Source organism: Lissotriton vulgaris, unplaced genomic scaffold (assembly GCF_964263255.1).
Source record: "Lissotriton vulgaris unplaced genomic scaffold, aLisVul1.2 SCAFFOLD_2934, whole genome shotgun sequence".
Taxonomy (NCBI): Eukaryota; Metazoa; Chordata; class Amphibia; order Caudata; family Salamandridae; genus Lissotriton; species Lissotriton vulgaris.
The window spans coordinates 219,564-235,495 of record NW_028247510.1 but is presented as its reverse complement, the minus strand read 5'-3'; the positions used below and the strand labels follow the sequence as shown (position 1 = coordinate 235,495).

The 15,932-nt window shown below is 41.6% G+C and overlaps 1 protein-coding gene across 1 annotated transcript in view; it reads right to left on the bottom strand.

The window, feature by feature from the left end:
• Nucleotides 1–720: 720 nt before the first annotated feature.
• Nucleotides 721–15,932, bottom strand: part of LOC147665158 (E3 ubiquitin-protein ligase TRIM39-like) — a 125,817-nt gene continuing 110,605 nt past the window's right edge. Inside the window, exon 6 of the mRNA XM_086949718.1 lies at nt 721–3,011. Coding sequence (XP_086805844.1) covers nt 2,566–3,011 — 446 coding nt within the window. The 3' untranslated portion in view covers nt 721–2,565. The remainder of the gene's footprint in view (nt 3,012–15,932) is intronic.

Genomic DNA, 15,932 nt, shown 5'->3' with positions numbered 1-15,932 from the left:
ATGCACTCTTGTGAATGCTTAAGCAAAAAGAAAAAAAAAAGTTGTTCCCTAAAAGCAAGCAGTGGAACAAAACAAGCAAACAGACTATGCTCCATGGGAGGGACAGACACAAGATGAGCAAGGCAAGCCATTGAATAAGAAGCAAGAAAATCAGCGCCAATATTGCCAACCAATGGTAAGATATGGGCAGGCGTTCAGCCCACTATAAGCTCTGGTAGCTTGACAACAGGTCTCTTGCAACCAGATAGCTATGCTGATAGCATTGATCTATAAAGAGGTTCAGGCAACCCAGATTCTAAATACAGCTAAGAAGGAGATAACCTATTTTCAAAATAATCACAAAAAATTACCCTAGGTCTGAAAGCCTTTCTGTAAAATAGCAGGATGTGCACTATAGCTATATGTTCAAATAGTCAATGCATACAAGTCTCTGTTTACTACTGGACACAGTGATCGCCTTATTTCCCAATAGTGCATCCTTTTATAAGCTGTAGCTGCCGTTCCGGTAGGGTGCGAGAGCCTAAACACCTTAGAAACGTTAATCTGTGGAATAAATCTGAGAAAACGATGGCTCGATTATGCACCATCACATGACTCAGGGACAGTGGATCAAAAAGTACATTCCCACTGCATTCAATGTATTTAGTGAACAAATATCTATCCACGTGGAACACTTGTAAATGATGGTTACCCGAGGAAACATGACAAGATGATTTTATTGGGTTAAGATTTTATTTCATTGTGATATTAATTCATTTATTAAAAACAAGAAAAAAGAAGACTGAACAACAGCTGATATTTGATGCCAAATAATGTATCACAAAAAAGCTGGTATTTCTGGGCACAATTGTTATATTTTCAGAAAATGCCAAAATATATTATGAAAATAAAATGAAAAGCTGGTCTTGAAGAACAAGAATATTTTCAGAAAACTGCAGGCTGGTTTTTAAGACCCAATTAGTGCATTGGTGGAAACTGACAAGCTGGTGTTCAGGGGCAAAACATGTGCATTTTTCAAACTATATTAACGTTGATAGTTGTGGGATAGCTCATGTAGAATTTGGGACACATATTGTAAATATAGGCCCTAATTAAGAGGAGCACTGTACTGTCTGCCTTAAGTTTACCTCTACCACGCAGTCCAACTGCCACAGGGACATGCAATTATAACTTCAACCCAATGGAATCGTGGATTACAAATTCTGTGGTGTCCAACACTGAGCAGATGGTAAATTATGTGGGGGCTTCTGGGTGGGGTGTACTGAGTGTGTATTCGCCACCCTTTCAAAAAGGGTGAGACCTGGCTGCCAAAGCCTCGAGCGATTTTACAGTGCAACCTTACTAGATGATAGAACCAGGGCTAATGTTCAAATATACCTGTAAAATTCAAATCAGGAACACTTATCACACTGCACCATTCAGCCAGAAATACATATGGTAATCCCCTTCTGCCTAAATGAAAACCATTAGCGGTACAAAAGGGGGTGGTAATGGACGGAGCATCTGAACCAATCAAACACTCACACCCAGTCAAAAGATCTGGGTTTAATCCATCACCGTTCTTTAGCCCACTCTGCCACCCTAGTTCGGACATGGCTATATGCAAATCAGTCTGACCCTGTGCCTCATGGGAACAGTCCAGCCCGAACTGCCAAGCCATGCCTTCCCTGGACCGGAAACAAGCTTCCGAAGACCGGTTTCTGGCATTCCAGCCGTCTTCAGCCCGGCTTGCTTGAATCCAGTGGCAAAGTGAGCAAGGGACTCACGTCTGATCATACCCTCCACACATATGACGGCCAAAAGCGGTACAAAATGGGGTGGTAATGGACGGAGCATCTGAACCAATCAAACACTCACACCCAGTCAAAAGATCTGGGTTTAATCCATCACCGTTCTTTAGCCCACTCTGCCACCCCAGTTCAGACATGGTGACATCACCACCCCCTTTTGTACCGCTAAATGAAAACCATGGCCACACTGGTATCATTTTATTGGTTCCAGAGGACACTTACCTGTGACTTTGGAAATGATTTCCTGTTTCCTCGTCAATATCTATAGATTATCATGACATTGCTGTCTTCCTGCTGTCAATGGAACCTAAAGCCCATGGTGCTATCTGAGCCTGAATGATAACTCTGCATTATAACGCAATACATAGACATTTGATAATCTGGGCAACAGATTAATTGCCCAAATTGATAGGTCTGTGCCATTTTAAATTCTCCATTGCCACAGGACTGAGAATATATTTCGAAAAACCAGAATGTGAAAATGAAAGGATATGCACGTTAGAGGTGAAGGTGTAAGCCTTGCGAGAAAAGGCAGAATACCAGGTCAAACAGTTCTTTAAGTGCCTGTAAACACCAGCTTAAACACCCCAATGGAGTAAGAGCTGAGCCTGGCAGACGAGGAGTCCAGAACACTTTCGGAGCCATCGTTCATAACGGCTTGGGATATCCATTGCTTTTTTGCAATGTCTGAAAAGTATATAATGGATATTTCACATCGGATTCCACAAAACCTGTAGTAGAACTACCAGTGGAAGCGTAGGGCACATTTCCACTTTCAATTAGTCTGGTGAGGGCACCGCAGAAGGTTCTCTGGGTGACATCTAAAGGTTCCTTCGCCAGGGGGTGAGCCACGTCTGTTCTTTTTACGCGCCTCCTTCAATAACATTTTTTTATTCTTTTTCTTGAACATAGGATGTATAAATTCAACATATTTCAATGCGGAAGCCATCTTTGTGCTTTCCACTGGACTCTGGCAGATATCAACTTCACTCACTGGAGATAATTTTATGACCGAGCCTTCTAGATTCTCGTCTGCGTCTGCGAAACTCAAACTAGTAGAAAGGGGGGGCGAAGACTCTTCATCTGCGCACAGTTCGATTGTTGAGTTAATCGATTCAGAGAACATGCTAAAATCCAGGCATACTATTGATGGTTCTTCTGCAGGTTTCTGAGATCCACTCTTAGGAAGAGCAGCTGTGTCTGGATCCCGAGTCAACGCCTCTGTAGAGAGAGGAGAAAAAGAACAGAAAATTAATACGGCCACATAAACAAGAGGCCACCAAGAGCTGTAGTACCTAAGTGTTAAAATAAGTGCTAACATAGCTCTCAGACTGGGCCTGCACTGACCAACATGCTATTTCCAAAACAGCTTTGAAAGCCTTCATTGTCTTTAGAACCATTCTACACATATAGCAAAAAACTGTTTTTGACTGAACTGCTAGCCGCTTCCAGAACTGAGAACATAAACATTCTGTATCCTTACACAGATTCATAGAACATTCAAAGTTGTTTTGACTGTTAAAACATATGAACTGTTTTAAAAATGATGAATGTTTTCAGTCCTCTGGAGACTTAGCAGAGGTTTTGTGGTAACACTAACTAAAGACACAAGCCTTAACTTTTGCATTTTCCGAGTTTCGCCTACCTGTGATTTCACCGTTGTCTTTCTTCATGACACATTATTTGTTGTATGAATTTTTTAGGCTGTGTGATGTGCACCGATGGAGCGGTCCTGAGCTGGTGACGTCAGTCGTGTGACGCAGAGGGAGCCTCTAATCTCACATCAGAATGTTCAGAGAGAGAGGCCAGTTGTGACCACGAGAAACCAGAGGGATCTTTAGTACTATAAGAGTTCAGGAATATGATCTACAGATCAGAAAATATTTTGCACAGTGTGTATTTAAAGTCCTACCCACTGTGCCCACCGTGCTCTTTATGGAGAGGGCACAGGCTGCCATTTTGATAGTCCATAGTGGTGGGACCACCTCATCTTTTGAGCAGTGCTGATTGAGAAGTTACTGTTTCAAGAAGCTGGCAGTATACTGCAAGATTGGTAGGTAGACAGAGGACAGTTTGAGTGTGCAGCAGGAGCAAAAAACATAAAAGTATGTGTGAGCAAAGGGTTATTGGGTACTTGACTTGTTTACTGCCTTTGTTGAGGCTCACTATGAGCGCCCAGGTATCAGACCTAGTATTCCATACCACCCGCAGGAGTTACCAATACCAGGGGCAATCACTAACTTGGGGGGGGGGGGGGGGGCGAGAGGAAGAGTTACCAGTTTTACATAAATTAATACATTAACAATGGAATGTGTCATTCCATGCCTAATGCCCCTGTTAATCCTTCAATCTCCCCTTTTAGCTCATTGGTCAATCGGAAAGACAAAGGATCTAGGGAATCGACACAGATCTTGAAATCATGATGGGGCTGCTCCCATTTGAACGAAAGGTCCACTCGACATGATGACCCAAGTGTCTAAAGAAAGAGGTTCCCTGGGCACACGTCTCTAATTACAGAGATTTTTGGGGGGTATTCATGTTTGCCCCAGATTCAGCTGTGTGTTTCGGTCCCCAGAGTAAAGAAAGGTTCACAGTTTGAGAATTCAGATTGACAAGAGAATAATGATCATATTCTGATTGTACGGTATGCAGCGACAGAAGAATAAGCTTTTTACTACAGACCAGTCTCTGATTATGCTCACTTTGAATTTGAAGAAATTATGCTCTAAAATGCTGAAACTAAGCCGAAGCTCTGTCCAGCAGAGGTTTCTTTATGAGGAGAGGTGAGGAATGGTGAGCGTCTTGCACAGCTAGTTGGAGACCAAGCACAGGCCTCTAGGGCCTGAAGAAGCGCGAGATCAACCCCCTTCATCCAATTCTGGCGCTGCTCTCATGTAGCATGAGAGCAGCATTTGGATTGGTTAGGGGGTTCTTTCCAGTCTTCATAAGGACAGCAAGGAGGACGCGGAGCCCACGGTAAAAACAATTTGGTTGCATTTAATTAACATAATGTGCAATGCATGTACTGTTTGTTTTATTTTGGAGAGAGTGGTTGTTTTTATTTGGGCATTTGAGGGAGTTTTCTTTTTAGCATGGGCTTTGTAGGGAGGGAAAATGTGGTTTTGTTTTTTTGTAGGTGGTGTCACTTATCTCGACCCCCCCTAACCCCACCCACTACTCTGAAAGGTCACCTGTCACTCCTGGTTCTGGCTAAGCAATCCGCTATACAGAGGTTTACTGAGCTAGAAGGCAGACTTTCACTTATGCTTTATGTAACATGGACTGTGAATGAGATTTACAGCTATTGTCTTAGTGACTGAAGGAAATACATAAATACCCAGATGAACCAAGAATAGCATATTGGTTTAAACAAAGGACTGGAGCACTACTCAACGAATTCGTAAGTGGCTGCGGAGACACCTTTCTAGGATTCCGGTTATAAATGTGGTACTACATGGTACTTCCGTGGCTTGAAATCTCTATAACTATGAGCAAGGAGGCGGCACAAAATTAGAACAAGCAATAGGTCACACTAGGCGAGGCAGGTTATTTTGCAGGCGCCATTGTGAATTGTACTGCCAAGAAAGTTTCATGGTCAACAAGAACTTAGGTAGCTCACCATCATCATTGTAAGAGAGCTAGAACCATCTCTCATCTTGCCAAGAGAAGTTACGCAAAGGTGTCAGCACCCACAGACCAATTATATAGCTAGAGATGAGCTATTCAAAAAGGGCACTACATTTATTAGGGGGTGTTGCACTTCAATATTATGAAGTCACAAAATATTCCCTTTCAAATCATAATTCTCACAAGAATTTATTTGATATTGTTCGAACTCACATAAATCTCAAATTTATCCACAACTCATACACACAGCCCCAGACCTACGTAGAGTGCTACATATCTCAAATATTTGATAAAGTTATTACATATCTCAAATACATAAAATCATCTAGTCCTTCATGTTCATAGCAAAACATACATTTAAAAAAGTGTTTTCCTACTTCTCTTTTGTTAAAAATACATGATAGCATAAACATCACATGCAATTAAAAGAAGATCTAAAAAGAAAACAAGCAGAGAATACACCAGACAATACAATCTGGCTTAATCAATTGCTAATTCACACAAATAATCATACAGGCACTTTATTATAACGGAGTTCCCATCTAGTGTGTCAGTATGTTCCATAAATGTAGCACTGTATATGCGGTGACATGTTTCGGTGGTTTAAAGCCAGTTCTGACCAGCTTCTTTCAGACCACTAAATATCTCTCACCAATCAATGCTTATCGTTAAAACCAGGGGGCACCCCTAATTCTGTTCTTGTTCTGCCTATTAGTGTTACTCTAGGTCCGCTGCATTTACATAGGCGGTCCAGAATATCTGACAAATTGCGGGAACTCACACCCCCTGCCGAATCAATCTCTATCATAAAAGGAGTCTCCTTTTTTCAGTAGATACATAAGGATCTCTTTTGGAGTGGTGAGCCTCACGATTTCATGGCCAATTCCTGCACAAGAAGAGGACTGTTGGTAGCCTGATCAGGCTTCCCACTCAATGATGGGGTGCCGCTTGTAGGTGTCTGCATGCCTTCCTTTTTCGGATTTATTCTGTATTCAATATTATGCCACAATGTTCAATCAACTACAATTTGGGATGCTGTGTGAAAGATGAATGTGTATGATTAACGAACCAAAGACAACTTTTAAGCAAGAAGATGCTAGATATTTCATTGCTCACATGTAGGTACCCGTACACATATCAACAATCAGGAAATGCCTTTAATGCGTAGCAAAAGTACAACTTTTAATCAAATTACTTGATTTTTTCCATTTCTTGATATTGAATTGACTTTAAATACAGTCACCGTTTAACAACTTTATTTGTAACATTTAAGCTACTGTTACCAGAGACATGTTGCTTACTGGACTATATGTTTGTTTCACAAGCAAAAAGTTACTTGTTGAATTGCAAGACCTAGTATAGTACATCCCTTACATGGGATCCTGGGTTACTAACATCTTTCATTGTCCTTCTGTTGCCCCATTTGATGGAGATCACATTGTGTTCAATTTCGCATTTTAAATCTATTTGGGTTCCAGAGTAGAGTTTGCGTCTGCCATGCTGTCCCTCTTCATATAGATTTTAAGATTAAATGTGTTTGATCTATCATCTATGGTTGCTCATAATTTGTGAAGCGCCTACATATGTTCCACATTTTACCCCACCACACGTGAATGGGGGAGGGGAGTAGCGTGCTGCTTCCAGGCCGGCACAGAACGGTCATCAAGGATGTAAATTCAGATGTTGCAGTGAAACTATCAATGTCACAGATCATGTCATGAGTAATGCAATATGTGAGGTAATTCGAGGTGCCTGGCGAGGGTGCAAATTATACTCACATTAAAGCACAATTTATATCTATATAAGCTTAATATAACTTTGGATTTCAGCAGTTGTGTTAGTTTAAAACGGTAGCTGTTAACTGATATTTTCACCTAGCTATAACGTCCCTTTAATCTTTGGATTTTCCATTCAAATTCTAAGGCTTTTTTTTCACGCAGAGAATGATATTACAATTCCTAACTATAATGTGACTTAACCCTTTATTTTTTTAAGTGAATTATCAGTAAGATGTCTCTCAATGTGCACGGTTAGCCACAGGGCCTGTAGCCATGCCCCGTGCCCAACCCCTTTCCGCTGCACACGGCAAAGGGTGTCATTCGAAGTAAAGCAGACCTTCCGACATTGTCAAAGGGGCTGAACACCAAAATATAATATAAAGTGGGGCTTTTGGCTTTATCAAGGGGTCAGGACATGAACATATATTAAGCAGACTTATTGGCTTGGTCAAAGAATTACAAATAAGTGCAATCAACTGAATATTTTATATATTCACACACTGCGAAGTTTAATCATTGTTGTCAAAAATTTTCAATAAAGCATTTGATTTTTTTTATTGTTTTGGAGTATTTAAAAAAAAAAAACAATTTTGAGACCACAAACCATTTCTATACAACCAACTACGAGCTGTCCCTGCACTCCAGCTGAAGAGCATATTACCCCAGTTGGAGTGCTTAACCCTTTCGCTGCTAGGCCTACCCCCTCCACCTGTTCTAAGCCTTTTTTTGGCTATTTAACGCTTAGGCCCATGTAACTTTTTATCCACATAAGGTCTCCACCCCAATTTGCTTACTTTTCTTCCAACATCATAGGGATTTTAAATGTACCCAGGGCTCGTGGGTTTCCCTGGAGGAGACTCAGAAATTAGCCAAAATACAGCTCAATGTTGTTTTTATGGAGGAAAAAATGGGTGAAAAGTGCTGGAGAAGAAAGCGTCTGCTTTTTCCCTGCAAATGGTATCAAAGGGTTTGTGGTGCTGAAATCACCATCTTGTGTATAATAAAAATAAAGAGCTTACCCAATTGACCAAATAGCAGAAATGGTCTCGAAAGGAAAGGGAGATAAAATGGGAGTAAAAAGGGAGAAACAACACAACAAAAGAAAACAAAAGAAAAAATTCATGTTTTGTTAAAAGACCCCTCACTCACCAACCTGGTTGGTGACATGCTTTATCATCGGGGTCCCACCCGGACAGCAGAGTGCTGCGACACCTGAATTACAGTGTAGCATTTTTTTTTTAGTGTAGTGCAAAAAAAGGTGGGGTTACAAATTATCCAGAATTCACTTCTTTGAATTTTTTTATTCTGAAGTACCTGGATAATGTTAAAATTAGTGTTGGTGATTAGGATCAACAGTATCTATGTGGTAGTGAATAGCGGTCTACATGTTTCAACCTGTGGTGGGAAGTGCCAGGTTTTCGTCAGGACCAAAAAAGGGGGAGGACCCTGGGTGCTATACACACACTAACGTGTACCCAGCCTTAGGTCCCAGAGACCAAACTGTATTCTTACTTTAAGTGCCCTTAAAAGCCTGGTAAGGCGAGGGAGAGAATGAGCAACCTGTAAAAGGAGAAAAAAACAAACAAATTACGTGCCTGTAACGTAGTGAAGTTTCTCAGTGCATGGTATCCTCCATGCGGATCCCTTTCATGCTGTGGATATTATCCCAAAGGGTGCATACTATATAGTGGCAAAAGAATGCTGGCGGGGACCTGCACTGTGATGCAAGTATGCAAAGCTAACTCGAAGAATTTTCTCAATTAAAGGCCAGAATAGTCCGTAATCAAAAACTCTCACATTCAGTCAGTCAGTCAAAACAAACTTTATTTGGTTTGTTACAACCATATAAGTACAATTTGCCTCTTATCTTACTAAAACAGGGAAAATAAAAACAGAAAATACATAGCACGGCGGAATCGATAAACATATTACATCTTAATATACGTATACTTAACTATCATTTTTAAAATCGAAATGTTATCACAATTAATTTAAAAAACACTTAATTCATATCTATACAACATCTTCTTAATCATACAGCGATATTTTAAACACTAACCCCCACATGCATCAAGCATTTTTTGAGTCGCAAACGGTGCGATTCCTTAAAATCGGCCGTTTGCGATTCCAAAAATGCTTTTTGGGATGCATCATGCAATTTTAGAAGTCGCAACATTTTTGCTATTTCTAAAATTGCGATTGCTTTTAAGGAATCGCAAATTTGCGATTCCTCAAAAGCAATGCATCATTTTTTTAAAATTTGCAATTGTGATAATTGCAAGTGCAAATTACCACAAGGTTGAACCTCGTGGTAAATTGCGAAATTGTTTAAAACTGCACAAAAATGCATTTTTTAAACTGTTAAGTTACAGCCACACATGTCCTTAGGACATGTGTGTATGTAACTTATATGTAAAAGTGCATTTCATGGGTGCAGGGGGGGGTCATTTGGACCCCCCTCTCCACCCTTGAAATGCAATCATGAATTGCGATTTCAAATTGCGAATTCGCAATTCCCATTCATTTCTATGGGCCTTTCAGCCCATAGGAATGAATGGGAATTGCGAATTCGCAATTGTTTTCTCGCAATTTATATACGATTCGGTAAATATTGCGAATTTTACCGAATCGCATAAAAATTGCGAAAATATTCATGCATAGCATTTTGCGAATTCTTATTTGCTAATCGCTATTTTTCGCAAATAAGAATTCGCAAAAGCTGATAATGATGCATGTGGGGGTAAATGTTTCACATTTATTTGATGTCGAGGACCTATCTTATTAGATCTTACTCTGTGCAGCTGAGGAATACCTTAACTTTTTTCATATATTTCCCCAAGGCACAGGCTATGTCTAAGTTCTCCATTTCCATCAACAATTTAGTGGCTTGCATCCTATTTGTAATATTATAATTTTTAAAAATCGGACATAAAATCTCCTTCCTTAAATCTAAAAACCACATACAATCTAATAAAAGGTGTATAATATTACAGGTAGTACCTAAAGTGCAAGTGCAGAACCCGTTACAACTTATCATTTGATTTCGGGTTCCATTATTCGCGTAGCATGGGTTTATTCCGATTCTCATTTTTAGGACTTCCCGCCTTAAGTTATGACTTGGTAGCCGGTCCACATACGGAAAGTGTTGGTCAAGCTCCCAGGCAGATATCATGTGGGCTACCGAGCTTTTTTGTGAGAGGTAGTCCCGGTCATAAGTGCGAGACATAATGGTGCCTTGGAGCCTTAGTTCTCTCTTACCTATTATTATAGGCAGACATTCAGATCGAGCACCCTGTATGCATTCCTTATTGATGTTCTGGCCTCTTTTGCCCAGGGTAGGTCGCTCTTTGTAATTTCCTCTTTGGCCCACTGAGAGATTTTGAGGAGCTCATCTGTTCCCAATCGCTGCCAGAATCGTACAAGGGCCGTACAGGCGGTTATCGCCCACGAGGTGATTCCCAACTCAAGTCTGGCCGCCTGTACCATAGAAGATTTGGGCAGTGCAAATAGGCATTTTAATATATTTCCCTCCTCTCTATCCCAGGAGGTCTTACAGCTAAAGTAAATAACTTCGGCTCCATACAAGGATTGGGGGGGCACCATTGCTTGATAGGCTTTCAGGACCGGTCTGTCCGACATTTCTCCGTATGTATTGTTGAATCTTTTTAAACCTTTCACGGAAGCCAATGCCCTCATTTTTAGTGCTTGTAAATGAGTATGCCATTTCAGGGTACAAGAAAACCACATTCCCAGATATCTATAGTCAGCTACCATCTCAAGTAATACTGTGCCCAGGTACCAAAACAAACGATTTTTGTTTTCTCCATATTTACTACTAGTTTTTTGGTAGTACAGTATTCTTTGAATCGATTTAATTTTCTTTGGAGCCCAATCTGCGTCTGGTCCATAATTACCAGATCATCAGCATAGAGGAGGCATGATATCTGGTTTCCTCCCAGTTTTGGGTTTGCCCCTCTAACCTCTCTCAACTTTTGAGGCAGGTCTGCTAAGAACAGAGAGAATAATAGGGGGGCAAGTACACAACCCTGCCTTAAACCGTTCCCAATTGGGATTCTCTTCGTCAATCCTCCCTCCTTATCCAGGATTATCTGTGCCCAGTTTTCTGTATGCAGTTCTTGGATTAGGGCTAGCAGGTCACCCTGTATTTCATAGCCAACCAGTGATGACCACAGCTGCTCCCGGTCCACCAGGTCGAAAGCTGCACGGAAGTCCACGAAACAGGCGAATAATTTTCCCCCCTGATCGATCGACTTCCGTGCCATGGACCAAAGGGCGAAACTGTGGTCAACAGTTGAGTGGCCTTCTTTGAACCCTCCCTGTTCTGGTGGTACTATTTGTTTGTTGTCCACCCAGTCCTTTAGTATACCCAAAATTACTTTTGAAAAGACCTTTTCGCCTATATCCAATAGGTTTATTAGGCGATAATTTTTTGGGGAGTTTACATCACCTTTCTTATGTATTGGCCTGACAATTGCCCCTTTCCAATTATCTGGGAACTTGCCTGTGTTTAGGATCTCTTGAAACATATTAGAAAATAACTTCGCCCACCAATCTTTATTCGTTTTTAATATAATTGCTGGTAAATTATCAGGTCCAGCAGCCCTTGTTAGATTTAGTCTTTTTATTATACCTCAAATGGCATCTGGGGAGAAGTGTGCTTTAATTTCTTCCCTTATTCTAGGCCAATCATTAGTCGTTGTCCCCTCCCTATCTGGCCATGTACCATAGATTTCTTTCAGATACGTCACCCACTTGATCTCTGGCACCGAGCAGTGTAGGGTTCCTGAGGCTTTCCCCGTACATTCCTGAATTAACTTCCAAAAGCCTCTCACATTCTTTTCTTCAATTGTCTCAAGTAAATTCCCCCAACATTTGTCCTTAAATGTCCTTTTTTTATCTCTAATAGTGACTTTATATTTTATTTTTAGTTTCTTAAGTTCTATTACCGCTTCATCACTAGAATATGCTCTTAGGTGTCTCTCCTGTTTTCTGATACTGGCCTTAACCTTCCGACATTCATCATCGAACCAATGGGAGGTGCTATTGGGGTATGGTTTCGCATTATTTACTACTTTACGATTGCTGGGTTTTAATTTTATCCTGAGGCATTCCACCATATCCCTTATTGTATCCTCATACCATATTATGCCCTCCACTGGTGCTAGGTTATCTAAATTCACGGATAACTGGTGTGCGCTCAGTTTTTTTATATATTCATCGGTAATTCTCGTAGTAAGTCGTTTAGGGTATTCCACCTCTACTGGAAGCACTTTATGTCTGTGGGGGGAACTGCGTACCTGGAGGTCTACCTGTAGAGGGTAATGATCACTACCCTCAAGCCTAAGGATTTCAAATTGTTTAATTAGATAAAAGTTCCAGGCCTGAATGAATGCATAATCTATTGGGCACATTTGTTGTCCTATCTCAAAGGTACGATTCGCGGGCCGGTCTGCATCCTTGCTTCCATTTGCGCAGACCATACCTATGGCCCCCAGCAGTTGCCCAAGCTCATCGTCTTGAGTTGAAATCTCACAACGGGGAAAATGTGCGAGCTCTATTTATATACTCCCAACATATCCCTCAACCAGGGGTCCGTTTTAATAGGATTTAATCTATGATTGAAGTCCCCCAATATCATTAGCACATCTCTTGGGTAGCAATCACATAGGTACTCCAGGTCTGATTTTAAACGTTCCAAATCAGTCTTATATTCATTTGATTTCCCTTTCTGTATGTACACATTTATAATACATAAGTTTTCACCCCCCAGCATATTATTTACACTACACACTCTACTACCCAACGCCCATTTGCACTTAAGTTCGAGGGGTTCCATATCTTTGGCTATCCTTGTTGAGATCAGCGTCATCTGGCCACCGGAAGGTCTACCGGCTGGTTTTACGTGGTGCGTGAAGCCTTCCGTAACAGGGGTTTCGTCGCACAGCCAGGTTTACTGGAGGCATACAATATCATTTTTCTTCAAGATGTTTTTGAAATCTTCCTGTGACTTTATTCTATTGTATCCATTTACATTCCAGGACAGAATGGCAAGGCTGTGCAACGACCCTTCTTCCTAATCGATGTTACTCATATAACTGTCTTCCTCACCATTCATGTTCCCAGCAAGGACATCTTCCACGTCCCACCTCTGATCTTTTGGTTTTATTGTAATTTCAAGGGCATCTTTCTTACTTCTCCCCAGGCTAATCATCTTTATTTGTCTTCCATCTAGTGCTGCATGGTTCCTAAGGAAAGAGTTCCCTGTCTTATTCAGTAACACATCTTCCCTTTTTACTATTCTGATTCCTTCCCAAAGCATCTCAGACTCTGCCTTTTCTATTGCATCTTTTATTAGGGCTGAGTGGAGTAGAACCTTGGTTATTTCCTCCCCCTTACTATTCGCCATAAACCCAACTTCTTTTAAATCTGCAGCACTGACATATCTTAGGCTGGGGCGCATTGCAAAAGATGATAGGAGCTGTGAACGATTTAAAGGGTTTAATTTCCTTTTTCTTTTCCCCCCTTTTCCTGTCCTAATGGTGCTACAAACATCCAGTTATCTGTAGGGAGTTCTGGCTGTCGGTGTTGTATTATTCCATCTGGCATCTCTCCCCTATTATGCCTGCTTACTTCTTCTCTGTCTCTGGCTCTAACCCCCTTCACCTGGCTTAGGTTTGTAGGTCCCCCATCTACAGGCGTGTCCATCCCCCAACCTACAGCTGTACTCTCCTTTACCCCAGGTTGGGTCCTCCTGATGGCCTTTTCACTATTTCCCAATCTATTCCTTATTATCCTCCTGCTTGGATCGTCTGAACTATTGCTACTTGCTCCTGTTTCAACAAAGTTTAGTTTCTTAATTCCTTGCCTTAGTTTCTTATCCTTTATCTTATGGGCTGTAGAGGCCCCCCTACCTTGCTCCTGATGCTTTTCGGGGTTGCTGTTAACTGGGGCCTTTTTTCCCCCTCCTTTGCTTTGTTGTTATTTGCTTTCTATAGCTCCTTCCCCCATACCTTTTTATTATCATTGGGCGATAGGATATATATTCTGTGGGTGCATCCTCTGAATACTCTCCCTTCTCGCTACATCCCCACTATCCCCTATAATCTCTTCCTGGTCTTCTACTGGTCTTACTAAGGCGGGCATCAAGTTTTTAATCTGTACCAATTCTCCGATTATATCCTTGTATTGGTCACCTTGTCTTTTTATAATGTCGTTATTTAGGACTGAAACTTCTAAAATGCCCTGCAAGGTCTTTGGGAGCATTAACATAACTTCAAGCATGGATAAGCTGGTAGATCCAGTCACCTCCAAATTGCATAGGGGCACATCTGTAGCATTTAAACCGATAACCATTGGGCTCTTTAGTCTTTGTTGTCCATTGAAACTAATTTCCCGCTCAGCAGAATTCTCTTCACCCAAGTGGTTACTACTGACTATTTTATCCTCGTTCACCACCTCTGCTCCTGTGACCTGGGTGAATAGTGACTGCCACATCCTTGGTGAGGAAGACAGTCGAGGTGCCAATGAAATCTCAGCGATGTTGAAGTCTGACTGGTTCAGGGGTTACAAGCTAGATTCTGCTGAGTCTTCGATGGTTTGCGGGGTCTCTAATACACTTGTCTCCTTACGTACTGTCTCTCACACTCATACATCTACACACAGATCAATAATTGTGGTATTGTAGGTGTGGAAATAATTTAAAGTCACTCTGACACGCAGTTTATGAGAAAGTGACTAACGACAATCGCTCACTCTTGTGTAAGCGTATCTTTAAATGCATGCATTATTGAATCAAAGAGAGCATCACAGAACAATGCGGTGGGAGGGACGGGGGCTAATGGGAGGCTTACTTGAGTTCAGAGTTACTGGCGTCTCACGGGGGAGGATAGCTTGTGTTGATCAGAAAACTACTCTGTGAGGGTAGAAACACAAGAGATACACGGTATTGGAGATAGCCAAAGAAGGTAGAAGGTTCCGAGCGGGTGTGCTAGCGAACCCGTCTGGCGGCGGCATACCGCTCGAAAGAAGCAGCTCATGAAACGGCCGATCGTGAAATGACAGGAACCGGGCGCGAGCAGGATTAAAAATAGTTTTGCTGATATCAAAGGCAGTTGTGCCTACGTGCTGTCCTGAAGTCCCCACAGCTCCGGGCAGAATGCCGGTGGGAAAAGAAATACCGCCGCGACTTCCTGGAGTGGGGGGGCTAGTGCACACGGAGATCACGTGTGCGTGGGTTGCTATGGCAGGCCGGGAAAACCACACGTACGGTGGCCTAAGGGTGTTGAAACCGACAAGGGACCAAAATACACAGACAAGTAAAGCCAAAAGTTGCATGTGAAACTGCCACTAGAGTTGTTAAAGGCATAGGTAGGTGCAGTTTAATGGTTAAAGGAAAACACTATAATGAGTGTAAATAATGCACCAGGGAGACAGATTTTAGGTGGATAGGAATGGGGTGCATTCCTGAAATAAAGAAGCCGCTAGTGTAAAAGAAGGCAATGATTAAGGATAAGCACTATAAGGAGTGTGATCAATGCACCAGGGAGACAAATTAAATGTATAAAGGCTGATAACACTACTGAAAGGGGGTGCATGTCAGGTATCATCGTTGCAGCACTGTGCCCCAGGGGATATTGTCATTCAAGCCAGTTATGTGTGTTAAAAGTCTATAAATCCAGCGTTGCTCTTTTTCAAAGAGCTGTTGTTGTACGTTACT